The sequence below is a fragment of the Sarcophilus harrisii genome, chromosome 5 (assembly GCF_902635505.1).
Source record: "Sarcophilus harrisii chromosome 5, mSarHar1.11, whole genome shotgun sequence".
Taxonomy (NCBI): Eukaryota; Metazoa; Chordata; class Mammalia; order Dasyuromorphia; family Dasyuridae; genus Sarcophilus; species Sarcophilus harrisii.
The window spans coordinates 91,432,640-91,454,643 of record NC_045430.1 but is presented as its reverse complement, the minus strand read 5'-3'; the positions used below and the strand labels follow the sequence as shown (position 1 = coordinate 91,454,643).

The 22,004-nt window shown below is 38.1% G+C and overlaps 1 protein-coding gene across 3 annotated transcripts; it reads right to left on the bottom strand.

Annotated features, from left to right (window-relative positions):
- Window positions 1–5,885: 5,885 nt before the first annotated feature.
- On the bottom strand, window positions 5,886–21,605 carry SMAGP (small cell adhesion glycoprotein). Of its 3 annotated transcripts, none has more exons than XM_012551491.3 (4): window positions 20,459–21,605; window positions 19,588–19,659; window positions 8,264–8,350; window positions 5,886–6,695 (listed from the first exon to the last, which is right to left on the bottom strand). In XM_012551491.3, exons 2-4 carry the CDS (start codon window positions 19,619–19,621, stop codon window positions 6,520–6,522), a joined length of 297 nt encoding a protein of 98 aa, XP_012406945.1. In that variant the 5' UTR covers window positions 19,622–19,659; window positions 20,459–21,605; the 3' UTR covers window positions 5,886–6,519. The 3 variants fall into 3 exon arrangements, with proteins under 3 accessions (XP_012406945.1, XP_031793734.1, XP_031793733.1); XM_031937874.1 differs by lacking the exon at window positions 20,459–21,605 and adding an exon at window positions 20,019–20,383 and having other exon boundaries at window positions 6,347–6,695; XM_031937873.1 differs by lacking the exon at window positions 20,459–21,605 and adding an exon at window positions 19,780–19,992 and having other exon boundaries at window positions 6,347–6,695.
- Window positions 21,606–22,004: the final 399 nt, after the last annotated feature.

Here is a 22,004-nt window from a genome sequence, read left to right as displayed (position 1 = left end):
CCTTTACTTTCTTAGCTCCAACTATCACTTCTGCAGGTAATTCTCCAGATTTCTTTCTGGTCCTGATTGCTTTTCACTTTAGGCCTACTTGTGAGACTTTTCTACCTGGATGCAACTCAGGATGTCCAATGCAAAGCTCATTGTCTTTTACTTTAAATTCCTTCTCTCTTCTGATTTCACTACTTCTGTCAGTGGTGTCACTATATATCCCGTCTCTGATGTTGAAAACAATTTGACATTTTAAACTTTCACTCTGAATTATTAACTCAAGCAGTTAATAAAACCCTATTCTCTTTTCCCATCACCACTTCTCTGAATATAGACTCATTACAATCTACCTGGACTATAACTCTTGCCTCTTAACAGACTGTCCTGCGTCCACTCTTACTCTCCCTTTCTATTCTACCGCATCCATCTCATATTAATTTCCTTACACACATTTGGACTTTGTAGTACTCTTTTCCTTGAAAATCCTCAGTAGCTTCCTATTGCCAAGTTACTAAAGTTGTAACTCCTTTGCCTAGCATTCATGCTTCCTTTTACTTGTGTCATTTGTCTAGCCCCCTGGACCAAAACCATGCCCCAGAGGACCTCACCCCATCATCCTGCCTTGGGGCCCTCTGCCTTGATTGGCAATTGCTTTAATTTTCTACTAGAGTAGGAAGGCCCTCCTTAGCCATCTCATCTGCTGCTTTGTGTTACCATGATCAGATCAACTGTCATTGCTCCTGGAAAGGATATGCCAATCTATTCCATCTATCCTTTTGTCATTCCTGTAAAATTCTAGACCGAAAAATCCACTGACTTAGTACCCTACATATATTGTCTTTCTGTATTGGAACAAAATCCTACTCCCAGATCCCTGTGAGTTAGGAGAGCTTTTCCTTACAAAGAATTAAAACCATCTTGGCTCTGAAGAGTTATTGACTTCTTATTCCCCTGTACAAAACAGCCATGAGGACTCTAGATACTGTCCTGATGCTTGGCTTGCTGACCATTATGGCTACCTCAAAGGCAGAGGTGGTTTGTTCATCTGAACCAACTCATGGTATCCTAGATGCATATCCTTATTGAATATCCTCCCATTATAGCTAAGTAAATATTTTGTTAACTTTTAAACTACCTATACTATCTAGTTTTTATTTCATTATCCAACATAGGCTATCAGACATCTGGTCCAGCTTAGAAACTATACACCATCCTATTAAAATGTAAGATTTTTGAATGCAGGGATTGCCTTTTGCATAGTGATTAGTACACGATAAATGCTTCATAAATGTCTTTTCATTCATTCACTTATTCATTCATTTAACTCCACACTGATACTACCTTAACATTCTAGCCTTTACTCCATATATTCTATGCAATAGTCCAGGTGTTCTTGAATTTGGATGGAGGGGAAATAAATACATTTTTATCTTCACTAACCTCTAATTTAGCATTTTGTTCAATTATATAAAAACATCATTCAGAGAACAGATCTGTAGACTTCACCAGCCTGCCAATAGGGTCCATAACAAAGGTTAAGAATTCCAGCTCAAGCCTAATTAGTCTATTTGCTATCCCCTTACAACAGTGGTCTCCAACATGGGGGAAGTTGGGGGTGGGAGGGTGGGAGCCATAACTTGATACTAATCAATTCAAGGTAGGAAGATGGATTGTATCCTACTTTCTCCACTTTTTTTTTTAAACCAATACAACCATACCTACCTTTATTCCCCAGCACCCTTTTTCCTTTTCTGAGTTCCAAACTTCACCTTCTCTAAGTTGGGGAGAAAAATTCTACCTCCCTCACCATCCCACTCTTGCCAGACCTCCTTACTCTCTGTCTCCCAGATCTTGTTATGATTTTGACAGTGTTCTCAGAAGATAATCTCTGCTCTCCAGGACAGTGACCAGTGAGTAAGAGTCTTGCCCCCATTCTTTTTAGTTTGTGTGAGATAGAGCGAGTTGAATAGAATGAGTAGGCATATTCAGGCAGATCACAGATCACACACACTAGATTATCTTCTCCCCCAAATACATCCTTCTTCCAGACTTTCCTCTTAATGTCCAGGCTTTTCAATTCCTCAAATCAGGGATGAAGCAAAGCATTGTTATTATTTAGTGTCATCTTAAAAATTGTAGCTATAGCAATAAGACAAGAAAAATCAATCAAAGAAATAAGAATAGGCAAGAAGGAAAAACAACTATTTTTTTTTTCAGATGATGTGATACTAAGAAAATCCTAATCAAAAGCTAAAAAAGTGTTCAAATCATTAACAATTTTACCCAAATTGTAGGATATAAAATAAACCCACATAAGTCATTAGCATTTCTATATATTATCAGCAAAACCCAACAGGAAGAAATAGAAAGAAAGATAAATTCCATTTAAAATAACTGGAGAAAGTATATAAAATACTTTAGCTAAGACACAAGAACTATATCAACACAATTATCAAACATTTTTCACAAAAAAATTAAACAGAGCAATATTAATTGCTCACAGGAAGACCAAACCAAGACAATAAAAAGAACAATACTACCTAAATTAATTTGCTTATGCAGTGCCACACCAATCAAACTACCAAAGAATTTTTTATAGAGCTGGAAAAAATAACAAAATTCATTTTAAGAAACAAAAGGTCAAGAATATCAAGAGAATAAAGTGAAGAAATAAGACAGGCTAGCAGTACCAGATCTCAAACTATACTATAAAGCAGTATTCATCAAAACAAGGTGGTAATGGGCAAGAAACAGTGGTTGATTAATGAAAGAAATTAGGTACACAATATACAGAAATAAATAACTATGGTAAACAAGTGTTTGATAGATCTAAAGAAGCCAAATATTTGGGCAAGAATTCACTATTCAATTAAACTGGAAAACAATCTGGCAGAAAGTAAGGATAAATCAACATTTCACAGCATATATAGCAAGAGAAGCTCAAAATGGGTATATGATTTAGACCTTCGTTACCTGTGAATAAGAGAAAGAATCATGGGAGGTAAAATGGATAATTTTGAATATGCTGAATTTAAATGGTTTTGCACAAACAAAATCAAGGTAACCAAAATAAAGAGGAAAGCAGAAAAATTGGGGGGCAGGATTTTATAGCAAAATTTCTCTGATAAAAGTTTCATCTCTCAAAAAAAATTATAAAAGCAAAATTTATTTTAAAAAATAAGAGCCATTCTTCAATTGAAAAATGGTCAAAGGATATGAAGGCAGTTTTCAGAATAAATTAAAGTCATCAATGGTTATATGGAATAAATACTCTAAATTACTAAAGAGAGAAACATAAATGAAAACAACTCTGAGGTACTACCTCATACCTATCAGATCAGAAAAAGAAAAATGACAAATACTAGAGGGGATATAGAAAATTGTGAATTGTCCAAGCATTCTGAACAATTTGGGGAAAAGATATAAACTGTACATACCCTTTGACCTAGAACTACTGATAGGTCTGTATCCCAAAGAGATCAAAGAAAAATGTACAGAAACATTTATAGCTGCTTTTTTGGGGGTTGACAAAAAATTGGAAACTTGAGATAATGTCCATCAATTGGGGAATGGCTCAACAAGTGTATGTAATTGTGATGGAATCTATTGTGTTAGAAGAAATGATGAATGGTTTCAGAAGAACCTGGGAAGATCTATATGAATGGAAGCAAAATGAAGTGAGCACAATCAGGAGAATATTGTACATGAAACAGCAATACTATATGATGATCAACTGTGAATGATTTAGCTACTCTGATCAATATAATGATCCACGAGAATTCCAAAGGACTCTTGATGAAAAATGCTATTCACCTTCAGAAAGAGAACTGATGAACTCTGAGTGCAGATTGAAGCATATTTTTTTCACTTTGTTTTTCTTGTTTTTTTTTTCAGTAACATGGTTAATGTGGAAATGTTTTGCATGACTTCATATGTATAATGTTTTCTTGCCTTCTCAATGGATAAGGGAGGGAGACAATTTAGAATTGAAAATAAAAACTAAAAATTAAAAAAATGTATTTTTCAACTCCTCACTCTCCCTTATCACACATGCCTGATGTTGACCTTATTATTTCCTTCTGTCACATTTGTTCCTTTCTCTCTACTCATCCAGCCACTATTCTAGTTAAGGTTCTCTTCATTTCTTTTATACTATTGTAATAGTCTACAAACTAATGTCTTTGCCTCCAGTCTCTCTGACCTGGAAACTTGAGATTATGAGGATATTTTCTTTTGAGGTTTCTTTCAGGAAGTAATATATTATTTTTATTTTTAGTCTATCCTCTGTTTCTAATAGATCAGAGAAGTTTTCGTTTATGATTTTTTGAAATAAAATCTTGAGGTATATATATATATATATATAGATATAGATATAAATGCACACATTTTCAGGGAGTCGCATTGAGTCTTAAAATTATCCCTCAGCCTATTTTTCAGATCAGTTATTTTTTAATTGATCCCACCCCCCCTCCCAAATTTTTAATTTTATTCAAATATTTCTTCTCTCATATTTCTATTTGGTTTGTTTTAATTTTCATAAGTCTATTTAATAAGGTTTGACTTCTGAGTTAAAGGGTATATACACTTTTATAGTAGTTTGGCCAAATTATTCCCCATAATGTTTGGATCAGTTCACAACTCCACCAACAGTGCCTTAGTGCCCTTTTTTCATTTTTCCACATCCCCTCCAGCATTCCTGTTCCAAGCTATTAAATCTTTTTCCATTTTTTTTCTTTCAGAACATTTCTCTCCCTTCCTTCCCTCCTTTCTCCTTTCCTCTCTCCCTCCCTTCTCCTCCCTCTCCCTTCCTTCCTTTCTTCCTCTTTCTTTTGAAGAATCATTTTTTCCTCTGATTCTTTACCTAACAGTTGCTTAGTTACTCTCTTCTTCTAATTTGGGTTTGGGGGTATTTCTGGATCAAATAGTTCTTTATGGTGAACTTCTTCCATCCACTTAGATATCCAGCTTTAGTTCCAATTTGGGGCTTTGTGCTAGGACTAGAGTAAGTGCGGGACTTACATCCTCCTGTGCTTTTAGATGGAATATGGTCAGCCCATCTTGGATCGCTACCTGGATTTCCCTGCTAACTCCCATCTTTGGTGAAGGTATGTGTCTAAATAAGAGGGCTAGACTGGAGTATCCAAGTCTGTATACTGTCTTGCCTAGACTGGGTGCTCTAAGTGCTCTCAAAGTCTGTGTAGGTCTCTGACCACCCAAGGACTGATTTTCTCTGGTTAGTCTCTAGGTTCATGCTGGGAAATTTTCATTTTGGTTTTCTGTGCTAGCACTGGCACTTCTGGCCTTTCCTATTGCCCATGGATTTCTGATGTTTGGTTTAGTTTTATCTTGATGAAACTATTTACTGTTATCATTTAATTTTGTGATCATTATTTGTTATTAGTTACTACAGTTTGGTTGATTTTTTACAATAAGTTTGTGAGAGCCAGATCACCTGCTTCTGTTCAAGAAGCTGTCTTAGGCAGAAGTACCCATATCTAGTCTCCATAATTTCAAATCCATGCTCCACAAATAAGTAACAAAGTGATTTTCCTAAATCACAAATCTGACCATGTCTCTCCCCAGCTTAAAAAAAAATTTCAGTAGCTCCTTATTAACTCTAGTTATATATCATTTCATTTTTATCTCATCCTTTAAATGTCTTTTTTGTGTCATTTTGATGGCTATATATAAAATTATTGGTACTGTGTTACATGTATATAATTTATAACCAAGTAAATACATACATATTGAATTATTTGCATATGTGTTTTATATTCCTATTTGCTCTAGGAATATAAGTTCCAGATTTGTCCAGATTTGGTTCAGATAAATACCAAATGTGGATAATTTAGTGCCGACTATTATTCTCTGCCTCTAGTAAATGAGAACCCAAAATCTCATGTAATGAAAAATTTTAATTATGATAAAAAAAATATCACAAATACAACAGTGGACTGGGAATAAGAAAATGGGCTCAGAAGTCCCCTGAGAAGGGGGATTGAAGAAAGGGTATGTATCAGATCCCAGCAGGAGGTCAGCTAATGTATCATCACCACCATCACCACATCATCCCCTCTTCAAGTTGCTGCAATAGTTATAAGGATGCCAAATAACTTTTGGGGACCAGTAATTAGGATTCTTCATGAATTACATAATGCAGCCCAGAGGCAGAGTGGGATTGGGTGACATCCATCACTATTCTCCCACCAAATAAGAGTATAGGATAAATACAAGAGTACTGGTAAATACCCATATGCCCAGTATTTAGTCCTACCCCGTCTAGTTCTTAAGATCCATGACAGAGATCTAGCTAAAGGCATCATAATCTGCTTTCACTACTTCCCTTTGTCCCCTAGGTCTCTGCTGTGGGTACTCAGGTTGGAAGTGTCCCTAGATCTTGACCTGGAGAGAGCACAGACTTGTCCATTATCATCCCCTATCTGTGGCTTTAGATGCATCTTTCACCTAATAAATTAAGCACTCAGTCTTTCATTTTGAGACCAAAGGAGTTCTTTGGGTGCCTGGAAATCATCAGATGAAATATTCCTCCTTTTTCTCTTGGACTGAATCACCCTCCATTTGTAGAGTTGCACTGGCTTCTCCTTCTGCGGGCTCATAGGTGAAATAGCTGCCTTTATTCTTGTACAGGTAAATGATGATGACAATCAGCACTGAGAGCAGGGTGATGAAGACCACTGTGATAACACCTTAGGGAGAAGAGGGGAAACATAGGATTCTGTAAAAGCTATTTACCCAATATTTCATAAAGGAACTAATCTTCATTTGTCCTGCCATTTTTCTTTCTTTCTCCAAATTTTGCTTTTGTCTCCTGCCTTTCTTTTCCTCTATAAATCAATTCCTCCTGCTCCCTTCTCTTCCTCCCATGCAAGCCAGAAAACCTTATTAAGCCCCGGACAAAGAATGACCACTAATTCTACTGTTTGACTATGTTCACTGCCTGGTTTCCATGAAAACTGCTGCCCCCATTGCCTTAATCCTTATGCTCAAGGGACAAGGGTATTCTCCCCTGAATGAGTTAAAAAGCAGGTCCCAACCAGTGCTGATGACTCTGATAGAACAGGAAGGAGGGAAACAGGAAACAGTTTATCTCAACAGGAAGGGTTTTCCAAAGCCAGACTTAATCTTCTGTGGCAGTTTTGTTGAACTCCCCTATCCTTCCTTTCACCTGCTCCCTAAATTGCTCACAAGACAGCCACACACAGGGTGACTCCCTCATACTGACATAAAGTCAACCTGCCTACCTCCAAACTTATAATTTTAGTTCCTCTCCTCCCCAATAAGTTTAAATGATTAATTATGAAACTAATGTATTGAATGCAATTGTTTTGTAGCTATTACATTTAAACATGAGTATTAGTATTAAAATGTTACAACCCTTAAACCTCTACCAGACCAACTTGCTCATTCAATTACAGTCATAATTAAGATGTATTCTGTTCAAATTTTTAAATGTACATTATTTAGTTATTTCTAGATTTCTATAAATTCCTCACACTAAATTTAATTATAATATCCCTTTAGTGTACCACGGTTTATGTAATTATTCCCCTATTCCTAGACATTCACTATGGTTTTCTCCCCGCCTTTTACTCCTGCCTCATGGCAATAACATTGTCTTAAATACCTTTGAACATATAACCTTTTTTTCCTTCTTGATAACACCTTAAGGACATATTCCTGATGATAAAATTAACAATTCAAACCATAATTTTCATTTAAGAATAATAATAACTGGCATTTGTGTAGGCTTGGCTGTGGATAGTATTTCATCTTTGAGGATCAATGTAGCCAACTTTTGAGAGGATTTCATTGGGTTAATAGATTCTCAAAATATTGAGCTAAGTGTGAGAGAGACTGCATGATGACTTATATACAGAAAACTGCCAACCATTGTTCAGTAACCATGGTATATAATTCAGAAAAAGGCTTTAGGTTTCTTCCCATTGTCTGGACTGTCTCTGGGTATTTGGCTACTAGCATCAGAAACTGCTTTCTCTCTCTCTTTTTTTCTTTTTGTTTAGGCAATTGGGGTTAAGTAACTTGCCCAGGGTCACACAGCCAGGCAGTGTTAAGTATCTGAGATCAGATTTGAACTCAGGTCCTCCTGACTTCAGGGACGGTGTTCTAGAAACTGCTTTCTCTACAATCCTGGAGTCCCTGTTGTCAACACTCAGCTGTTTTTTATTGTTGGATTTTGGGGTTGTTGGTTTTTTTGGTCCTAAGGAAGAGCTCTTGGTCCCAATGGCTTCCTTACCTGCAATGACTGCAGTGTTGGCAACAGCTGTAGGGGTCAGGGTTTCAGTGGCTTGTTGGAGTGGAGTGGACATCATCAGTTCCTCTGCTGATATATTTGGAAGAGGGGGCAAAAAAACCCAGTTAATATAGTAATAGGTGTTGTTAATATTCCTTCTTCCCTTTCCAGTACTGAGGAAATTGTCACAGCTTCCCAATCATCTTCCACATCAGATTCTGATTTTAAAAATCTTATTTTTGTTAAGATTTTTATTTTTATATTGCCTTTATTTCTGAATCTGCTTCTTCCCTAGTTCCTTCCCATCAAGATATTCTTTGCAACAAATGTTTAAGAAGGGAGGAAAAGGCGGTTTAACAAAACCAATCAAAATATTTACCATGTCAGATAATATATGTAATATTTTGTACCCACAATCCTTCACCTCTGCCAAAAGAGGATTTCCTCGATTCTTCTCCAGGGCCAATTTAGCAGCCACAACTCAGAATTACAGGGCTGGAAAGGCTTGAGGATCATTTAACTGAATCTCTACATTTTTGGAAATATAGATCCTGATTAAGTGAAATGAACTTTGGAAGGCAAGACTCACAAAATTTTTACATGATTCTTGATTCTGGGAAAGCCAAATTACCTCTCTCAACTTCAGTTTCCTATTCTTTAAATGAGTTGCAAGGAAAGCCCTGGGAAACAATTAAGTGCCTGCTATGTGCCAGGGACTATACTGACTGCTTTAGAAATATTATTTGATCTTCACAACAATCCCAGGAGGTAGGTACTATCCCCATTTTACAGTTGGAATTACTAAGTGCCATATAAACTATAAATGTGAAAGTTTTATTTACAGATGAAGAAACAGATGAACTCATTTGCCAAAGGTCCCTTAATTTAATATTTCTTCTTGTGCACCTTGATGCCTTACTCTCAGTTTGAGTTTCAGAGACTTTTTTACTAACTTATCTCAGCTTTCACCCCAAAATCTAATTCTTCTCACATCTAACTCATCTCACATTACAATGACTCCTCAACTTTCTCTCATTCCTAATCTGAAACTTTTAGGTGCACAGAATAGGTAGGAATATTTTCTCTAGAAGAGATCATTTAAAACAGCCTTAGGCTATGTCACCTTTAAGAGAATACAAGTTTCTAATTTTTTATTATAATTTCTATTTCTAATTAGCAAATTAGTATGCACTACCTGAAGGATCTAATTAGGAGCGTGGGCCAGAAGGAATGGGGCATACAAATAAGAGATTGGGGAGCGAGTGGTGTTAAGAGTAGCAAGAAGCAGAATAGTATATATACACGTATATGTACGTAAATGTGTGTATATATAAATGTATACGTGTATATGTGTTTGTCTAATATCAAGCAACAGTGACAGAAATTAAAGAATCAAATTTAGACCTGAAAGGGATGTTAAGAATCACTGAAGACTACATTAGCAGAGAGAACTCTGCCCTTACTGCCCTCATCCAGTTTCCCTTCCTCCTTCCAACCACTCAGATATCTGCAAAGTAGAGAAAGATGAAGAAAGATATTCTAGAATTTCAACACAAAGCAATGACACCATAAGGCAATAAGAAATATTAAAGTCAAAAGGTGAAAAAAGTAGGAGAAAATGTAAGTTAGCTTACTCCTCCCCTTTCCCACCTTCCAGTGGATGCCTTCCTCTTCCTTTCTCTCCCCATTCTTTTCTTTAGATCATCAAGATATACCAAACCTTACCCCCAAGGCAAAAACTATTAATTTATAAAACAGATTGAGGGGAAAAAAATTAAGAATCACTGGACTAAGTGAATGCCATGACCAAAAAAAGAGCTAGACATTCTTCTTCAAAAAATCTTTAAAACTGTCCAGATCTTTTCAGTAGCAGAGGGAATAGGAAAATAAACAGAATCAGTCAGTCACCTCCTAAAAGAAGCTCCAAAATGAAATTTCTGAGGAACATTATAGCCAAAATTCAGAGCTCTTAGGTCAAAGAAAAAAATAATGCAAGGAATCAGAATAAAAAGAATTAAAGTACCAAGGAGCCTCTGTCAGGATCACACATGATTTAGCAGCCACCACTATAAAGGAATGGGAAATTTAGAATACAATATTCCAAAAGGAAAAGGATGTGGGCTTACACCCAAGAATAACTTACCTAGCAAAACTGATCACAATGCTACAGGAGAGGTAAATGAAACTTTAATGAAATAAAGGAATTCTAACCATTCCTGATGGGGGGAAAAAAGATCAGAACAATGGAGAAACTGACATTCAAACAGAGAAGTAAAGAGAAACAAACTGGTAAACACAGTTCAATGATAAATTGATAAAGGGCTAAACAAAAGTAAATTGCTTACATTCCAATATGGAGAAATGATACATTTGTTCCTTCTGATTCCTATCACCATCTGGGATTATAGAGGGAGTTCAATTAGGCAAGGTTTAAGAATAATTCCATTGTGTGCTTTTGATTTTACAAAAACAATGAAAGGGAGAAAGCTAAGATAGTGGAGCAGAAGCAGCAGCCCAATTGAACGCTTCCAACATTCCTCTCCTAATAATGTCAATACCTCAAATCAAATTTTGAAGCAACAGAGTCAACAAATTATATCTTTCCAGCCTAAGATAATTTGATGGGTCAGCAGGAGAGGTCAGTGATATTGGGAGAAGGGCCAGCCTGGAGCACATGTGGAGGCAACACTATCAGTGGGCTTTGGAAGTGTCTGCACCGGCAACATTAGCAGTCTCAGGAACTCTTAGCCCAGAAACAGTAAAAGGTCAGAAGACCCTTTTGCTGGCACTGCTTTGGTACCACTGCATATTGACCATATGCCATCATTTCCAAGGTAGAGAAGAATACTAATACTTGTGGCTGCAGGGAAACAGGACCCCTTCCTAGAAAAAGACCAAAGTGCAGACCAAGAGAGTAGTGACCACATCTCTTCTGGGATCACATCACCTTGGAAACACTGTTTCCCCTATATCTAACTCTGAAAAAAGAAGCATAAAAAAGTGTTAACTTTGGGACAGTGCTTCTCTAGCTCCAGATGAGCAGAGCCCAATTTTAACATAAAGTTTAACAACAAGAAATAGGCTGAAAAAAATGAACCACTAACAACATAAAAAACTACTAATCTAATAACCTACTGATAATCTCCTGAAAGAGATTTCCAAATGAAAATTCCCAGGAATATTATATTCAAATTTCAGAGCTTCCAGGTTAAGGAGAAAATATTACAAGCAGTCAGAAAAATTCAAGTATTGTGGAAACACAGGATGACATGAGATATACCAGCTTCCATGTGAAAGGAAGGAGTAAAGGACTTGCAATATCATATTCCATATTTGTAACTGATAAAGACTGAATTTAATCCTTTGAAGGGGAAAGAATATTTAATGATGGAGGACTTTCAAGCATTTCCGATGAAGAGGAGTCTAGAAGTTTAATTCTGGAGTTAGAAGAAGACATGAATGTGAATTGATTATATTAGGATGATCTAAAAAAAAAATGAAGGATTGAGAAAAAATGATGCATTGAGAGGTGAGAGGTAGAATGTGTAATTTTTCTCACATAAAAAGAGGTGCACAAGGAAGAGCTTCTATAGTGGAGGGGAAAGTGGTGTGGGGCAGGTAATGCTTGAACCTCGCTCTCATTGGATTGGTTCAAAAAGGGATTATTATTACTTGGGTATGGGAATCTATTTTACCCAAAAGGAAAGTAGGAGGGCAAAGAGATTTTTTAAAAGGGGGAAGAGGAAGATAAAAGGGAGGGCAGATTAAGGGAGACAGTGGTCAGAAGCAAAGATTTTTGAGGAGAAACAAGAAAAAATGGAGATAAAAAGAAAATGGGATGGAGGAAAATATATAGTTATCATAACTATGAATGTGAATGGGATGAGCTCACCCTTAAAATAGAAATTAATAAAATGGATTAGAAACTAGAATTCCAAGCCATTTTCCAATTGATAAATGGTCAAAGGATTTGAACACACAATTTTCAGATGAAGAAATTAAAACCATTTCTAATCATATGAAAAGGTGCTCTAAATCACTATTGATCTGAGAAGTACAAATTAAGACAACTCTAAGAGATCTTAAAGGAGGGAAAGGGACTCCATTGTGCAAAAATGTTTGTGGCAGCCTTTTTTGTAGTGGCAAGAAACTGGAAACTGAATGGATGTCCATCAGTTGGAGAATGGCTGAATAAATTGTGTTATATGAATAAGGTTATTGTTTTATAAGAAATGATCAGCAGAATAATTTTTTAAAATTATTATAGCTTTTTATTTACAAAATATATGCATAGGTAATTTTTCAGCATTGACAAATGCAAAACCTTTTTCTCCTCCTTCCCTCTCCTCCTTCCCCCAGATGGCAGATTGACCAATACATGTTAAATATGTTAAAGTATATGTTAAATGCAATATATGTATACATGTCCATAGTTATTTTGCTGTACAAAAAGAATCGGACTTTGAAATAGTGTACAATTAATCTGTAAAGGAAATAAAAAATGCAAGTGGACAAAAATAGAGGGATTGGGAATTCTATGTAGTGATTCATAGTCATCTCCCAGAGTTCTTTTGCTGGGTGTAGCTGGTTCAGCTCATTACTGCCCTATTGGAACTGATTTGGTTCATCTCATTGCTGGAGAGGGCCACGTCCATCAGAAATGATCACCATATAGTATTGTTGTTGAAGTATATAATGATCTGGTCCTGCTCATTTCACTTAGCATCAGTTCATGTAAGTCTCTCCAAGCCTTTCTAAAATTATCCTGCTGATCATTTCTTACAGAACAATAATATTCCATAATATTCATATACCACAATTTATAAAGCCACTGATGGGCATCTACTCAGTTTCCAGTTTCTGGCCACTACAAAAAGGGCTGCTACAAACATTCTTGCACATATGGGTCCCTTTCCTTTCTTTAAAATCTCTTTGGTATATAAGCCCAGTAGTAGCACTGCTGGATCAAAGGGTATGCACAATTTGATAACTTTTTGAGGAAGTAACACCAGCAGCATAATTTCAGAGAAGCCTGGAGAGACTTACGTGAACTGATGCTAAGTGAAATGAGCAGAATCAGGAGATCACTGTACACAACAACATCAATATTATAAAATGATCAATTCTGATGGATGTGGCTCTTTCCAACAATGAAATGATTGATGACAATTCCAATGATTTTATGATAAAGAGAGACATTTACAACCAGAGAGAGGATTGTGGGAACTGAATATGGAATATAACATTCTCACTCTTTTTGATGTTGTTTGCTTGCATTTTGATTTCTTACTCATTTTCTTTCTTTTTGACCTGATTTTTCTTGTGCAGCAAGAGAATTCTATAAGTATGTTTACACATATTGAATTAACATATATTTTAACATGTATAGCATTTATTAGATTGCTTACCATCTAACGGAAAGGGTGGGGGAAGGAGGGAAAATCTGAAATACAAGGCTATGCAAGGGTCAAAATTATCCATGCATATGTTTTGAAAATAAAAAAAATTCTAAAAATAATAATAATAAAAATAAAATAAAAATGCAGATACAAAAAAAAGCTAAAATTTCACAATATCTTGTTTACAAGAGGCACATTTGAAATGAAAGACATGCACAAAGTTAAAATAAGGGACTAGAACAGAATTGATTATGCTTCAGCTGAAGCAAAAAAGGCAGGGATAGTAACCAAGATCTCAGATAAAGCAAAAGCAAAAATAGACCTAATTAAAAAAGATAATCAAAGAAATATCATTTTGCTAAAAGGTAGCACAGCCAATGAGAACAGGTAGGCGACCCAGTGAATAGAGTGAAGACCCCCAGAATTAGGAAAACTCATCTTTCTGAGTTCAATTCTGGTCTCAGGCACTTACTTACTAGTGATGTGATATTGGGCAAGTCACTTAACCCTATTTGCCTCAGTTTCCTCATCTGTAAAATGCTCTGAAAAAGGAAATGGCAAATCACTCCAGTATCTTTGCCAAGAAAACTCCAAATGGAGTCACAAAAAGTCAGGCATGACTCAACAATAAACCATAGACATAAAAGTAATATTAAAAAAAAATTTTATAGCAAGTTTTTTTATAAAGGCCTTATTTCTCAGATACATAGGGAACTCAGTCAAATTTATAAAAATAAGTCATTCCCCAAGTGATAAATTGTTAAAAGATATGAACAAGCAATTTTCAGAAGAAATCAAAGTTATCTCTAGTCATGTGAAAAAATGTTTCAAATCTCTGATTAAAAAATGCAAATTAAAATAATTCTGAAATATCACCTAACACCTATCAGAAAGGACAAATGTTTGTGAGGAAAAAAACAGGTATACTAATGCATTGTCGGTGGGGATTGTGAACTGGTCTGACCATTATGGAGAACAATTATAACATTATAAAGAACTAGACCCAAAGAACTATAAAACTATTATTATTATAAAACCTTTAACCCTGTAATACTATTATTAAATTGGTATTCTAAAGAGATCAAAGAAAAAGGAAAAGGACACATCTGTACAAAAATATTTATAGCAGTTCTTTCTGTGGTGGCAAAGAATTGTAAACTGAGAGGATGCTCATCCATTAGGGAATGACTGAACAAGTTGTGGTATTGGTGATGGAATACTATTATGCTATGATAAATAATGAAGGGAATAGGGTCAGAAAAAAATGGGAAGACCTAGACAAACTGATGAAAAGTGAAGGGAGTAAAACCAGATTATTATATGCAGTAACAACAATATTGTACTTAAGATCAACTGTGAAAGACTTTGCTACTCTGATCAATACAACTATCCAAGACGGTTCCAAAGGACTCACGATGAAAAGATGCTATCTATCTCCAGAGAGAACTGATAAACTGAGTACAAACTAAAATATAATTTTCTCATTTTATTTCTTTTTTTTTTTGTGATATGTCTAATATGAAACTATGTTTTACATAATTTCACATGTATAATAATGTATCATATTGCTTACTTTCTCAGTAGATGGGGAGGGGTTGAAGAGAGGGGAAGAATTTGGAACTCAAAAATAAAAAAAAAATGTCAAAAAATAAATAATTTTTTTAAAAGAAAAAAAAGGAAAGAATGGGTGAATCACAAGAGCAATAGGGCTATGCATTTTCTCCAATTTTCATGAGCTTTCAGGTCTCTCTAAAATAGAAGTTATGCCATAATTAATCAACTTTCCAGGGTCTAGGACCTCCAGAACCTAAAAAAAAGATTTAAAAAAAAAATCCCTCCAACTTCAGGAATTGACATTTACTGACCCTAAGCTCATTTAGTACCACTCCTCACCTTAGTACCACCTTGAAAATAGAAACAGTTTACAGAAAATTTGATCAAAAACCCAATGGAGCAAAAGTCAATCTGGGAGCATTTAAAGATGAAAATGAAAGATTAACAAACAACAAAACTAAAACCAAGACAAATTTGCTAAGATTTTGGTAAGAATTTTATTTGTTTTACCATCAAGGACAGCAGAACTACCGCACTTCAAAACACACGATAAGGTTATAGCTTATAGAAGAAAAGGCACTGAAGAGAAAGATGGAAAAGCTATCTGGATTAGAACAAGCTGATCTCTGGAAAAGTGGGATCCAATTATAAGTGTGTTAGGGGAATCAATTTTCATTATTCCCAGTTGTCTCTAGGACAAGATAACATAACCAGTCAATTGAGGAACATTCATTAAATGCCTACTATGTACCAGGCCCGGTGCTAAATATCTCTATTGGACATTAAAAATGTAAAAAACAAACACAAGTTTGACCATTTTTCTGCTCTAGAACCCTTGGTGGCTCTAAATTACCTTAGGATAAAATACAAACCTCTGAAAAAGAAATTTAAAGCCCTTGTCTATATAGTTTTTGCCTATCTTTTATGCTTAGTGCACATTTCTCCCCTCCATGTAGTTTTTGGCTTCCTTGTGATTTCCCAAACACAGTACTCAATCTGCTGCCTCTAATCTTGGAAGCCTCATGCCTACAATTCATTTCCTCTTTCCCCTTAGAATTTCTAACTTTTTTCAAAAGCTCACCTCTTGCACCCTCTCTTCTGGGAAACCTTTCCTGATCTAAGAAGTTCATGGTCTCTCCTTCCTCCTAAAATTAAGGTGTGATGTTTACCAGTTTAAATGTTCTATCTTCCATTCCTCTCCCCCCTTTAGGATAATGTAACCTCCTAGACAGCAGGATTTTTTTCTTTCTTTTTCTTTTTTTGTATCTGCAAGCCCAAGCACACTGAAGGTGCCTAAAACTGTTTGATTGACTTGTTAGCCTGAATGTTAACAGAGTGGCCATAGTATAATAGTAAGCTTAGATTAGGAGTTTATCTTATCACTTTTCCCGTGGTCAGGTTCTTCCACCTAGTTTCTCCTCCTCTCTCCTTGCCCCAACAAATGAAAAGGATCATGTTCTTTCTTTCTGGGGTGTGGAAGTCCTGCTACACTAGAAAAAAATTTAAATGAGGAGAGGATGATGAAAGCATTTGGGAACCATCCCAATCCCAATGCTGGCTAGATCTTAATCAACAGAAAATGAATATGGTGGGGCACTTTAACCGTTTGTCTCTTTTTGTTGTTAACCCAGATACCAGTCAGTTTTTTTCTCTCTCCCATTCCTGAGCTGCACTAAAGCACTTATCACCAGGGCATCTGATCCTTTACCACTGCTAACCTTCTTGGCGAGATGCTTACTAGCAGGCTCTCTGCTAGGGGGCTGCTTTTTTCTCCCAGAATTATTGGATACCTACCTCTGGGACAAAGCATGACAGAAGCAGATTGGGACTGTGACCAACTAGGAGGGTGGGTATAGTTTAGGTAGCATTCAAGATCCCCGAAGTGGATGATCCTACCCTTTCAATAGCTTCTGAAAGGGACCTCCAATAGAAAATCTCTCTGGTGGTAAGCTGAATCACCACAATGCATTGATCCTTTGCTCTCTGCTTGTGACCTTCTCTTACGAAACTGAATTTAATCTTGTTTTCTTAGCTGCAGTTTGTATGGACTGTATGAAATTCACAACTTCAGTTGTGAATTTGTCTTAGAAAGTGAGCTTTCAGAGGGACAAAAGCTCAATCTGCCAATTTCTTCATGTTAAAGTGTGGTTAAATATTTCTAAAACTTTTTTCTTTTTTTTTTTTTTTAATCATTCCTTGAACAATAGTAGCTCTTCACTGACTATTGTATCAAATGGATACCAAACTGATCTGTTTGACTTTTAAGGCCTATTTAACTTTATTCTTCATTCTTTACTCTCAGTACAAATCTCTTAGACTCCAAAGGGGTTAGTCTAGTGATTATCCCCTCCCTGTTCCTCTTCCCCTCCTCACAACATACTTCTAGCTCTTAGTTTATAATCAACTACAAGGACCAGATTTGAGGCAGAAGGACCTGAGTTGGTATGTTTATTATGCTGTTTAATACTTATGTATTGTCTCAAAATATCACTGCAAGTGAGATAACATTTGTTAGGCACTTACTTGGCATAGTGCCTGACACATAGTAGGAACTTAATATATATGCTTGTTCCTTTTGTGTGTCTTGGGGCCAAGTCACTTCACTTTGTTCAGTTTCAGTTTCTAATTGATTTTTAAAAACTGAGGTTTTTGATTTGACAATTTTTTTTACTCATTTTGGTAATTGCTTTTTTTTTTATAATAATAACTTCATTTTTCAATACATGCAAAGATAGTTTTTAATATTCACCCTTACAAAACCTTTTGTTCCAAAATTTTCTTCTTCTTTTCCCTCACCCTTCTTCCCTAGACAACAAGCAATCCAATATAAGTGAAACATATACAAATCCTCAACATTTTTCCAAATTTATCATGCTTCTCGAGAAAAATCATGTCAAAAGGGGAAAAAAACCACAAGAGAGAAAAAACAAGCAAATAAACAATAACAACAAAAGATAAAAATACTATGCTTTGATCAACATTCAGTCTCCATAGTTTTCTTTCTGGATGCCAATGGCTCTTTTCCTCACAAGTCTATTGGAATTGCCTTGAGATTTGACAATCTCCAAATTCCTCTTTAGCTTTAATCAATGATCCCATAATTCCCAGCTAGAATGCTCTCCTCCAACGGAGGACAAAGTTTTCAGGCCCAAATCTATCCCATCCTCTCCACTAGGAAGTTTTTTCTCTCAGCTGACATTAACTTCTCCCTTCTCTGCACCACTATTATAATTCTAACCTCATAACCTGAATCACATACTGTTCTCAAATTGCTCTTTAATTGTGTTCCATGGATGACAGGCATACTCTTATTGAAATGGTGAACTGGTCTGCCCATTCCGGAAAGCAATTTGGGGTTATGCTAAAAAAAAAGTGACTAAAATGTTCATACCCTTTAACATAGAGTTCCTACTGCTGCTATTCATGTATCCCAGGGAGGTCAAAGATAGAAAGAGCCTATACATAATAAACTATTCATAGCAGCACTTTTTGTGGCAGCAAAGAATTGTTAACAGGAGGAATCCATTGATTGGACACATGGATCTGATAGCTAAACAAATTGTGGCATATGAAAATGGTAGAATATGCTATACCATAAAAAATGAATATGAAAAATCCAGAGAACCACAAGACTGATGCAGAGCAGAGCAAAAACTACTAAGAAAGCAATTTATACAATAAAGGGAAGGTGGGAAGGGCAGAAGAGAATGAGTATTTATTAAGCTTTTAATGTGTTAGGTACATACCTAACACATTAAAGTTTGGACTGCAATCATGTAAATGGAAGGGGAAAAAAGCTGAATGCTATTATAATGAACAAATTTAGCCTTCAGAGAAAAATTGAGACATATCTTTCCTCTCTTCATCGCAGAGGAGGGGGGATCATTACGGTGCAATTGTAAATGCTTTTAGATGTGATTGTTGGTTTTGCTGAAATGATATTTTTCCTCCTTCTTTTCAAAGCTTTGTTAAGAGGAATGGTTTGTGAGGTAGGATAGGAGGAAGGGGTATGTTTTGATAACAAAAGATCAATAAAAATACAAATTATTATTTTTAAGAAATGTTTCCCCATGTTTAGCCTTGTCTCTAACTACACTGAAGACTTGAGAGCAGAAGGGAAACTTCTCAAGAACAGAGTTTTTGAAAATGTTAATGATGTCACTAGAAGATGAGGGTCAGATTTACAAGGAAATAACACTCCATAAAGGCCTCTTAGAATTGCCTAGAATTCGGTTGTCAGGGCCCAACGCTAACCGGGAGCTGCCCCTGGATAAGGCAGGTAGGTCAGAGTCAGAGTCCAGTGCTGGGGATTTCTTTTCAGTCTTGGCTAAGTCCCCAAGAAGGAAGTTTTCTCTCCAGTGGGATTCAACTTACCTTTTGGGGGAGGTAGGGTTGGGAAGCCTGTCATGGTGGCAGCGGTGTAAGCACAAATAAGAGTCTTCACACCTTGAAAAAAAGAGGAAAAAAAGATTAGAAGAAGGCAAGGGGCCAGAGAGTGGCCATCGGCGGCGTTCCTCCATGGTGCTGAGAGGAAGAGGGAACAGCCATGAAATAACAATCTCATACTCCATTCATGGAGACGGACGTCTCTGAGTCCTCTCCCTTCTCTCTCTGCTCATCTCTCTCTGAAAAAGCACCTCAGAAGCTGGACAAACCCCTGCTTTGGCATCGCACTTTCCATCGCGGCTACATTAATTTCGTTTGCACCCCAGAAAAGGCCACACTCCAGCCCGGAGCGCGCTTTAATGCGTCTTGGGCGAAATGTGTGAGCTAGTCCTTTGCTAGTTTCGGAAAATGGCACTAACGGGACAACCCGGGTCCGGAATATCGGCCCTCCGGAGAGCGTCCGCTAGATGTCAGGACAGGGTTGATCGGGACTCGGTCCAGGCCCCTTCAGCAGCCCGGAGTCCGCCAGAGGGGAAAGCCGCATGTCCCGGGATGTCAGGGCCCTAGAAGGTCGCCCCGGTCTCTCCAAAGGCCGCCTCCGTCCTTAGCCTGAACCTGGAAACGAAAATCCCGCACCCCGCATCCCAGGTCTTTCCATTCCCAGTCGGGATGCAGCCACCGCCCGGTTACTTCCTGCCCAGTCCCCAAGTTCTCCCCCGAATAACAGAGTTGAGTGGTCCGTGCCCCGAGTCCCTCTCTGGCCCAGACGGCTCCCTCCGTGCCCCCGAACGCGTCCCTCTCCGCGCCCCCGAACAGCGAAGCCGCCGCAGAGCCGACGGCGGCGCGTTTCCCGCTTTACCTGCGCAGGTGAGGGAGAGCCCAGGTGCAGCAGATGGAGAGAGGCTCGGTCCGCCCGGGGAGTCTCCTAGCTCGCTTCCGGGGATCTCGGAGAGGAGCGGTGCGTTGGACCGGAGGGACGCGGACGTTCCCGCCCTGCGACCCAGCCCCGGCAGCTGCGGGACGTGGTCTCGGGGGTGGCAAAGGTGAATGGGAATGGGAGCGAGGGCGGCCAGAAGCCACTTCCCTTCCCTCCGCCCTCCGGCCTCCTCCCTCCTCCGCCCTGCTCACCTTTCCAGTCTAACTGGCTGGGGATAAAGGGCTAGTCACAGCAGTGTGGGAGGGAGGCCGGGAGAGACTCCGCCGAGATACCCGGAGATTAAACAGAGACCGAGAACCGCACACGCCCCTCACACAGAAGGCTTACTAGTGGGTCTGGAAAAGAGAGACCCGGAGACCACCTACGCCGCCCCCCTCATTTTACAGAGAGGGAAACTGAGGCTCACACAGAGGCAGAACCTGAAACCGAGACCAAGGAAATGCAAATGAAAGGGAACGCATGAAAAACTTTTGCGCTGACACCAAAATTACAGTGGGCAAAGAGGAACCGGCAGACTGGGTGGAACAGGAAAAAAGCATTGAAGGCACCCCTTCCACTTTCTCCCTGCCAGACTTCCTTTCCTCCCTCAGCCTCCTCTCATCCCGTAGCAGGAAGAGCTGCCTTTCCTTCTTTGCTAGTCATTTTGCTTACCTCCCGGGACCGCGGCTTCCTTCCCTAACAGGCTGGGTCCCACCCTCACTGGCTGGGTTCTGGATTTCCCCTGGTCAGGCTTAGAGGCCATCTTTGGGTTAGCCGGTAAATCCAAAGAAAGGATTGACATCTATGGGACTGGGACGCAGGGACAAGGTATTTTACTCAGAGCTTCCCAGGAGTCTCCAAAGCACTAGGAAAGGCTGCTAGAAAAGGAGACACTGAGGATAACTAACATTTCTATAGGGCTTTACACCCTTGGATGAATGTAGATTAAACAAGGTCCAGTCCAGAGAGGAGTCTGGGGTCTAGGCCAGGAGAAAGGAGTGTCCCAGCTAAACGCACACCCTTGACAGGAAGCCTTTCCCGTCCCTCTTAATTCTAATGCTTTCCTTTCAATTGAGCCTCTCCAATTTATCCCGCATATAGCTTGTTTATCCATAGTGATTTGTATGTTTTCTCCTCCATTATACCGGAAGCTTTCCGAGGTCAGGGAGTGATTTTTTTCCCTTTCCATGTATCTCTATTGTTGTTTTGGCCAAAAACCCTGAAAGTCTTCCCTTCCCAGATGGAGTCCTTTCCTTTTTTCTTTTCTATTCTTACTCCCTCACTCCCTCCTTCCCTCCCTCCTCCCTCCCTCATTCTCTCCTCCTTCCCTCCCTCCCCCCTCCCTTTCTCTATCCCTCCTTCCCTTCTCCCTCCTTCCCTTCCTTCCTTCCTTCCTCCCTCCCTCCCTCCTCTTCTTCCTTCCTTCCTTTATTCCTTTATTTCTTCCTCCCTCCCTCTCTTTCTTTTTCCCCTTCTTTCCTTCATCTGT

Excerpts from the sequence above, each read along its gene's own strand:
- SMAGP (XM_012551491.3), bottom strand. The coding sequence starts at position 19,621 with ATGACAGGCTTCCCAACCCTACCTCCCCCAAAAG. Across the intron at positions 8,351-19,587 it reads AACCCTACCTCCCCCAAAAG|CAGAGGAACTGATGATGTCC; the intron begins GTAAGTTGAATC and ends CAAATATATCAG. Across the intron at positions 6,696-8,263 it reads CAACACTGCAGTCATTGCAG|GTGTTATCACAGTGGTCTTC; the intron begins GTAAGGAAGCCA and ends CTTCTCCCTAAG.